Raw genomic sequence first — 9,889 nt, 5'->3', positions numbered from 1 at the left:
GTCGGTATCCGTTCGTGAAATCCGCCATCTTGATCGTACGTATGGTGTGTACTCAGTTCGCTTGTGACGCCTGTGATGTGTCGTGAGTTTTTGCTTTATGTCGCCTTCGCAACTTTATAATTAGTAGGAAATGTAAATCACACATCGATAGAATAGTAAGTAGTAAATGCAATAAGCGTTTTTACATATCAGTAATAAGATATTCCAGAAATCCTTTGCCTGTACTCTTTTAACCTAAAACAATGCAATTATCTATATATATGTACTACCACTTACATACCTCTTTTCCTTTAATTGGTCTATTATTTGTATTGATTTGAACATTCAAATAATTATAATTATTTTGTATAACACGTGCTTATAAATAATCAAATATAATTTAACATATCTACTTCAAAATTATTCAAATATTTTAATCATTAGTAGATTAATTTATAACTTGCAAATGCATGATTAGTATCTTCTGCTTCTTGGTTACAGACTGTAATTACGCAATTACTTTAGATATAAAACTAATTTTATAGGGACAATGGCTCGTGCTTTGGTATATGAACGTTCTGTTCAGGCAGTATTCGCAAGTATCAAGTTGGAAAGAGGCCCAGATGTGAGTATTTTATTAAGCTTTGTAAAGGTTTCATGCTCGCTTACTTGCATGCAGTATATAATGTATTTATTGGGTGCATAAATTTTTTTTCAAATTATTTTAATATCATGGAAAGCATATATAATTCCATTTCTAACGTTTGAAGCACATAAACACAGAAACTAATGTCACCTAACCTAACGTATGTATAAATTTCAACATTTCTTTTATGCACTTCATTTTTTTTCATACATTTAGCCTCTTCTGTTATCAAACATAAGTGATATATATCTAGATTCCATATATATATATTCCATTGAAATTAATATTTTTTCAAATTCCTAATAATGCTAGCCGTGGATTATTGACAACTAATTAACTTTTTCCCGAAACATTTTTCCGTTAAATTACCGCGAGATAGAATGGAATAGGTGATATATATAAAATTTTGAAGCATAGGACATGTCAATTGACGTCTTTTATTATTAAAATTGCGTTTACTTTCGTTTCTTGTCTGTTATGTATCAAATTTATAAAATATGAAATATGTCAATTTTACGTTCTAAATTTATTTATATATAATGTTGCTATGCTGAGCAAGCGATTAGCGTAAAGGTATCTGTTGTATCATCTTTTTTATTCTAAAGGAAACGGGCCAATCGGCCCGATTGCAGAACCTTGCATGTTATCTGTCATTCGACTTTCCTTATCTCTACTACATTCCGGAATGCGTCCTTCTTGCTTTAGTCTTATTATGAAGCACGTAATAAATTCACATTGTTTTACATCCGTTATAATTCTATGATAAATAATTTTATGTGCAGTGCGAAAGTTTGTCTTGTAAATATATTGCATTGATTAGTTTTGGATTAGTAAGAAACCAATTTGGTACCAATAATATATCTTCTGTAGTTAGTTCCGTATTCTGCGAATCCTTCCATGTGCAATGTAACAATCGAGGAATTGTCATGATAGATTTTTCGTTAGTGGGTTGTAAAATGAAGTACTTTGTAGCTATTAACTGTATGGTATTGATTTATATAGCATTAGGTTTGCTTAATCTGCAAATAACATTGTGTGATCCCAGATAGACAATTTATAGCAAATTTCCGACTACCAAATATTGTATGACAAAATGATGCTATAAATGATTACAAATTACCTTCATAATTTTACACCAAATTAACAACATATATTGAGAAAATTGATATTAATGTAACAGTGATGAAAAATATTAAAAAAATATTGGTACATTGCATGGTAAGGACAACTCATGATATGATATGAAATCTATGTACATTTTGATGTTAACATATTCATTCAAATGGACTTTACTGCTCATCATTTCTGGTTTTTAATAAATTAATTCATACATTTCATGACGATCATGAAAGTCTATCTGAGTTATTGTTGCATATTCATAATATTTGAAATTTACTAGAAAAACGCCTAAGAGGCCATAATAAAGATAACTGCAGCTATTTTAATTCGGGCCATTATTATTAGTACACATCCGTTATCTAATGTTCTATAGAGATCAGTGTTGTAAAACTGATATAGCTCCTATCGTTATAATAAATATCAGCAGCTGAAAGTTTATATTCGAAATTCTCTACGATCTTTTCTCGCTCACAATTCCTCAAAATTTCAGATCATTGTGCCGATGGAATCAAACTTCTTTTTTGTAAATCGATTAATATGACTGTATTTATATTTGGTGATAATTTATTCATTTGATTGAACTAATATCCTCCAATTTTCTTAGAAATTATTATTTTCGTTCTTATATTACATATTTACTCATACTCATGTCTCATCGCATCCCTTGTTTAATTGTGTGTTCCCATTGATGAATAGAATTCTCGAAAAATATCTTATTCCTTCGGGTGTTGCATTTGTTTTCAGCCTTTCCGCAACGAAATAACAGAGACGGAAGAATATATCGAATCGGAGAACTGTAATATTAATGAATCTACGTCATCTATTAGTTCAGAAACGAGTAAAATTATGTCTAGTGGTACGATCGATGATTATAAAGTCAGACAACGGACGAAATCAAATAGAAAAGTCGTAGAACAAAATTCATTTCTTTGCACTATTTGTTTGATCCATTTCAAGTCCGAGTACGCACTCCAAATACACAAAACCGTGTGGACGAGTAAATATATTTGCAATTGTTGCAATGCCAGGTTTTGTACGACAAAAGGATTGAAATCTCACCTGGAACGTTCGTGTTGTGTAAAACTTCATTTCGCGATCTATAGTTGCAATCATTGCAATGTTCAATCGAGATCCAAGACGAGTCTACAGAGTCATTTGTTTCATGTCCACGGAGACATACATTCCATGAATATAGTGTGTAAGGGACAATTAGAACCTTCTGATAATAGTATCTCTGAACAATTGAGTATTTTAAGTGAAAGACCTAAAAGTTTAGTTACTTCAAACTCTGAGCTCTCAAAATTGTTGACTGCTCCATGTACGCCTACGAAAAGGTTGATCAAATCATCTTCATTCTCGAAGAGTTCACCTAAAACATTTCTGAAGAGTTTGGATAGTCCACCTAAAACATCTCTGAAGATATTAAGTGTTCCGTCTGAAATGTCTCCGAAGTTAAATGCTTTGCATGGTTCGCCTCCGAAGATGTGTAACAATACCGTAACTCCGAAAAAGATGAAACAGAGTAGCATGGACAACTTCGTCATAGTCTCGAAAGTAGAAAAAACTGTTGTCCCCAGCGTTGCTCAAAGTAGTGTGGGTGATATTGAGAAAAATTCTACTACTAATGTGGATCTTAAAAATGAAACATGCGGAACACCACAGACTGTGTCTCAGGATACACGGCTTTTGCGAAGTGATCCCTCATGCGGAGTAAATCCTACAGTTATGATACCTTTGACAAAGAAGGAAGCACAAACTGAATTTACGGATCCTATTGATTCTGCGAGTTCTACCGATACCCATAAAGTATCGTACAATCTGAGGCCATCAAGATTTTCTTCTTACTCTACGTTATTTATGTTTGAATCGATGCTATTCGAAGACATATATGGATACACAACACAAGAATCTTGTCGAACGCTAAGAAAAAACGGCTCGCGCAAGAGGAAGGCATCAGAACCAAGGATAAGTGAAATACAGTGCAAAGAATGCGTAGTCCGATTGGAGCGAATTGATTTGGAAGGGAATAATATTAAGTTGAATAAGAGCTGTGCCCTTCAGGTGGATTCTCGAGAGCTTGTAACTAGTTCGGTATTTTCGAATGTCCCTTTAGCGAAATGCTCCGGTACGTATAAATGCTATTGTTGTAAAAAAGTGTTTTCGACGAAAAACAAACTGAGTAAACACATGGAAACATTCCATACGATTTACATATCTAGCATCTGTTCTGCTCGCTACATGTCCATGGACAGGCTAGTAAATCATTACCTGCGCCAGCACATTCCTTTCCCGCGCAGAGAATGTTGCGTGTGTTTTAAGAACTTCGATTCGCTCACGACCTTGAGACGTCACATGGTCCTACATTTTAAGAAGAAGATTAGATCGATCAATGCTGAAGCAAATTGCATTGCGTTTAAGAAGCGACACAAGTGTAAAGATTGTCGCAAGCGATTTTGGCTGCATTCGTGTTTAGAGCAACATGAAAAGGTGTGTCGTCGAGAAAACACCATATTGAATAAAGAACACCTAGACTCCGTTAAAATAGCTACATCGTCAGCTTCAGGAAGATCTGAAAATTCTGAAACGGAAGAGGTACAAACATTCGATGCAAAGTCATATTCTTTAGCGTTACTTGAAAACGAAGGACAATCATCGGAAACAGAAAGTTCAGATATTTCTGCCAGATCCACGATACGTTCACCCACAGGGGCGACTAAAAGGAAAGGCTCAGGTGTTGCATCTGCGACAGGTAACCAAATTGATGCACTGAACAGGACGAGGAAGTATCCTTGTTTCGTTTGTGGAGAAAAATTCAAAACGCCCCAAAACTTGTGCGAACACGAGGACTTATACTTTGGACTGGCTAATGAAAACTGCTATATTTGCAACACAGCGTTTCCCAGTAAAGATCTGTTACAACTGCACATGCTTTCCAGTCATAGCATTAATGGTAGTGCACACTATACTTGCTTTTGCAGATTTTGCAATCAAGGTTTCCATAACATGAACAAATTTTGGATTCACGTACACCATATCCACCCCGCTCATACTACATTCGCGATGAAAATTAGATCGAGGAACAGCCCAATGTGCAATATATGCAAGTTAGTGTTTGAGTCACATAGTCGACTCATCGACCATAAAATGTACTACTACAAGGAACAAACTTTCGAATGTACCGTTTGTAGAGAATCGTTCCAAGGGCTGTATCAACTCCGTCACCACATCCAATTGGAGCATTATCTCGCTACCCAACGAGATTTGTGCATTCACAAGTGCAATGTCTGCAAAGAAAGTTTCAATTATGAATCTCATTTACATGCACATAAATTGCACGCTCATTCGGATGCTACTAATGTCACTGTCACGCAAGACCATACCTACATGGTACAAACAAACAGATTTGTCACAACCCCGGAGGATATAACGCGAGTACCAGTAAAAACATATGGGTGCAACGTTTGTGACTTGTATTTTATTAACGAGAAGGATCTGAGAATGCACCAAATGGAGTATTCCAATGGTGGGGACTTCTTTTGTAACAAGTGCAATAGGAGGTATTATACTCTCGCTCTACTCGCCAAACATTACTGTCTGAATCACACCGAATCTGACCAAAACGTTATGAAATGTGATCGCTGCAACGAGGTGTTGTTGACGAATATGTCGAAACAGTGTCACGAGAAACATTTTCACGGGAGGAATATCGGTCTACTGACAGGAAATAGCATGCTGAATATGAACTTCTTTAAGGAACTTAATAGCAGTGAGCTTCAGAAAGATGACGGCAATGTGTGTACAACTTGTGCGACAAAATTCGACGACACGGTTAGTTTGAAGAATCATCTGTTGGAATATGCGGACATAGGTTCATACAGCTGTAGCCATTGTCAACGAAAGTTTACGAAATTGTGTTTTCTAGAAAAACATAAGATGAAGCACTCGACTTCGGACAACAGTTTGATCACAGATTATTGTCCGATATGTAATGAGGGGTTTACAGATTCCGCGAACGTTCGTATCCACGTGTTGCATCTTCATCGATATGAGACATTTGGCTTGAACCAAAATTCGCTTCCGGTGCCTCATTTGTACGAAGCTGCTGAAAAACGAACACAGAACAATATCGCCCCATCTAGTGACAGTTCTGATGAAAAAAATGAATATAAGTGTCCCGAGTGCAAAATGGAGTTCAATATTAACCAAGCGATGACGTACAGATCGCGGTTCAAGAATAGTGGTCATTTAAAGTGTTCAGTTTGCGGTTACATATTTTCTCGGTTTCCTTCTCACAAGTGTAACTATTGTACGGTTAGATTTCATAGCGCTGCTGCTCTGTACTGGCATGTTATTAACAATCATTCTGATGACGTTGATGCCAGTAAAGAATTTCAAGATTCAATGACCTTTTATTACCTGTGTAAGGTATGTGACATTAGGTATACTACTGCGAAGGAGTTCCTGGCGCATGATTTACGAATGCACAGGAAAAGTCGCAAACAGCTGTGGCCATCAGCAGTGACTACGTTGTTAGCTCTGCAGATTAACATGGATGTATGTTGTGATAAATGTGGGAAGATGTTTCAAAACAAGAAATGTTTCAAGAATCACTTTAAGGCATTTCACGCGACTGATAAGGAGAGTGAGCGTCCGCCTGAGAAAAATGTTAAGAAAATAAAAATCGGTTGGCAAAATTATGAACCAGACTCGACTGATCCGTCACAAGTTGTTAGCAATGTCGGTAAAGTAAGAGTCAAGAAATTTGCGAAAATGTTGAATTAAATATTGAATGTATAGAAGTTAACATCTAAGTTAATGCACATGACGTTCGAATAAATCAGAGCAACAAACATTTTGATTTTTACTTGACTGTGCAATTGGATTGGTTAGTTGTTCAAATCAAGAAACTGTGAAAAATATCGACATTGTTTGCAGCAATAAACAAAGAGAACTTGAAAACAAATCACACATCTGTCGCCTTGACCATTTCTTGCATTGAAACAATTACGTATTTTTGTTTGACTGAGTGATCTACGATTTCCGTCCGTGAATCGTGACGAAATGTGATGATTTCCATAAAACCCGTGATTTTCAGTAGCTAAACGCGAGCGATCCAGTGCCATACATAGTCGCAAATGCGAGATATAAGGAAAAACAGGTAAAAGCTGAGTGCCACTGTGGGCCCGGTGATTTCTGTGGAACGAGTGGTCAAGAGCACAGATCAAATTCCCTGTTGTTCAGGTCCATAGGTGCTGAGAAATCGCGGCTGTTATTCAGGAGCTACGATTTCCCGATTACTTCTCATTATGAACCTAAACAGCAGGTGATATAACTCATACTCTTGCCCACTCGTTTCGCTGAAATCACCGGGCCCATTGAGGCACCCGGCTTGTTCCTGCTTTTCCCCTGTACCTCGCATTTTGGACTACGGCAGGCATGGGCAAAAGTGGCTCTCGGGAGCCACGGCCCCGAGCGCGAGCTAAGGTGGGGATGCTTCACGCTATGTAATGTACGGGCGCGTATCTACATTTACGAATAGTGGGGAGAGCGACTAGTGTGGGGAAAAATGAGTTTCCCATGCCTGGACTACGGCATCGGATTGCCAGCGTGTAGCTGCTGAAAATCTCGGCACCTACGAAAATCGTCACGACATACGGGTCGGAGATCGTAATGTGAATATTCCATTCCAATATTAATGAATTATTTTTTGACGCGTATTGATGTCTTGTACAATGAACCATGTAAGTGTATATAATCCTTTTTAAGTTTGTGTTGTACATATTTATATGATAATAACTAGCTTGCGTGTTAGGAATAATTTACAATTAGGATTTAAAATAATTTAAAAACAGGGTTTCAAATAGAGCAGATTCAAACGTGCCAATCATAAAAATCATACTGCGTTAGTGAAATGTAAAAAGGACATTTCATGATCGGTAACGTTGAAAATACCTCAGAGTTGCATTTCGTTGCTCTTAATAATAACAAATTGTATGTAAGTCTTTTTAAAATGAAATTGTCAAGTTCATATATTATTGATTTTTTATTTGATTATAAATTTTATAAAATTCGATATCGTGTGAAACAATAATGTTTCACATACGAGGAAATTTCACAGTCAGTATAACGGAAATGACTGTACCCTCGCGCAATCATGATTCTGATTTTCATTAGCCGATGATTCACTCACTAGTTTACCTATCGATTAATGACACTGAATGATAATTGTCTGAAAACGGACGATGCTTTGTAGAACTAAACTAACTGTTCTAAATGTTCAGTGAATTGATATTTCAATCACCTTCGTAATGCGAATAGCGCATTTCGATGATCGAAGGGGAATACGTAATCCGGCGCGATAAACGCGCGCCGCAATCAAAACAGATAAAATTTGGCGTATCAAAATTTCAACACCGAAACGAAAGTTCACACCGAACTGTGTATAATTACAGGGCTTGGTTAAATATGAGCTATTGAAAATTAATTGCTTTTAGTGAAATACGTGACGAACGAATATTACTGGTTATTTCATAATTATCGTTTTCTATAAAAATTCGTGAAGCGGATACATGAAATAGTTCTCGAAAAATTGTAATTAATTCATACCGCACACAATTATATTTTTTAAATACCCTTGTACTCTGTACCCTTCCTTAAATAAATTTTATTTTTCTGAAAAAAAAAGAGCACGAGTTCTTTATTCGCTGCAAACTGCATGCTTTGTTGCTGCGTGAACGCACTCGCACTGAGGGCACGTATGCGTGCGCGTACGTGTGTACGACACGCGTTAATTAAAAGATGTAACGTGACGTTAAAATTATGTTTCTATATACACGGGACTTGAAATAGGGTGTACTCATCTTCTGCCATTGTACAGCGTGCTTTCCTTCGAAAGGCTTTGTACAAGCAACGCTAATTAGAAGATTGAAGCTACGTTTTTATCAGAAATTTTACCACACGGATTCAACCTCGCATTTGTTGGATTATGTCTTCCCATTTGCATTTCTATTCAAATCATTTACAGGAGATATCACAGCAAAATGATTTATACGCTTCAACAAGTGAAATTCTTCTGGATCATGCACTAAAGAAAAATAATGCGCATTACATTATTGCGCAAAGTACGATATTCCAAGACTATTGTTACTGCATTGACAATGTCCCCCGATATTACTGCAGTCTAAACGCCTGCAGGAAAAACATGTTAAGGTGTTGGATATTACGAGTGACGCTGTGTGTGAAATGTGGAATAATATGAACCACGAAGGAAATGGATCTGGGCGCTGTGCGCGTTCCTGAACGAAGGAAATTTGCCCGGAATCAAGAGGGTGTTTGATCAGCGGGACAGGAATCGTGCGCGAGAGTGGGATCCAAACCCCGTTTACCTGGTTGACGGTTGTATTACGTTTCGATTGCGGCGTGCTAAGTTAACGAGAATCGAATTTCAACGTTCGAGATCCGTTCATAGTAACAACGGTGTTGCCTGTTGGTCTGTTTCATCGTTCCATGCATCACAAATCCGAGTCACCCTTTGTACGCAGGGGTGGTCCGGGCTTACGTACATGTTTCCCGCGAAATGATGCGATATCAATATTGCGGACGCGCACCGGTTACCTATATAACACTCAACAAAGCGTTCTGACTTGGCCCGACATTATTGCGATAACATATACACGGCTTCGATAACGTGACACGCGACGCTGGTATAATATTAACGGGCTGCACCTCTGACGTACCTCTGTTATCCTCCACTCCCTCCCATCGTAACGACATTTTCATCTCGGCCTACCCGAATGAAATTGGTATACCGTATCCTACCGTATTTCTCGTTTGGCATGTTACCCATAAAATCAGGAGCTATACGCTGTCGTGCTACACGCGTCACGTCCTCTACGATATTGTTCGCGTGTATGCGCCGTGTTGTAATTATCGAGGAAATTATGCGATCTTAAATTCCCCTTTGAATCCTTATTTTTTGTTATCTGTATTTTGATGATTGGAGGATGATTCCTCACATAAAATTTAATCAAAAACAAGGAGTAAGTTTTTTCATACGGGGCGTCATTTTTTAGAAAATTGAGTTTGAAAATTCGTTAGGTACGCATGTACTTAGACAGAGTCTACTTTATTCGCACTGATCTAACC

General features: G+C 37.4%; 1 protein-coding gene across 2 annotated transcripts; it reads left to right on the top strand.

Moving 5' to 3' along the window:
• LOC108625682 (zinc finger protein 624) lies at positions 1-8,398 on the top strand. Of its 2 annotated transcripts, XM_026814195.1 has the most exons (3): positions 1-155; positions 525-604; positions 2,489-8,398. In XM_026814195.1, exons 2-3 carry the CDS (start codon positions 530-532, stop codon positions 6,524-6,526), a joined length of 4,113 nt encoding a protein of 1,370 aa, XP_026669996.1. In that variant the 5' UTR covers positions 1-155; positions 525-529; the 3' UTR covers positions 6,527-8,398. The 2 variants fall into 2 exon arrangements, with proteins under 2 accessions (XP_026669996.1, XP_017881359.2); XM_018025870.2 differs by lacking the exon at positions 525-604.
• Positions 8,399-9,889: the final 1,491 nt, after the last annotated feature.

Source organism: Ceratina calcarata, unplaced genomic scaffold (assembly GCF_001652005.2).
Source record: "Ceratina calcarata isolate Rehan_Ccalc_2016 unplaced genomic scaffold, ASM165200v1 scaffold369.2, whole genome shotgun sequence".
Taxonomy (NCBI): domain Eukaryota; kingdom Metazoa; phylum Arthropoda; class Insecta; order Hymenoptera; family Apidae; genus Ceratina; species Ceratina calcarata.
This window is presented reverse-complemented; position numbering and strand designations above follow the sequence as displayed.

Excerpts from the sequence above, each read along its gene's own strand:
- LOC108625682 (XM_026814195.1), top strand. The coding sequence starts at position 530 with ATGGCTCGTGCTTTGGTATATGAACGTTCTGTTCAGGCAGTATTCGCA. Across the intron at positions 605-2,488 it reads AGTTGGAAAGAGGCCCAGAT|CCTTTCCGCAACGAAATAAC; the intron begins GTGAGTATTTTA and ends ATTTGTTTTCAG.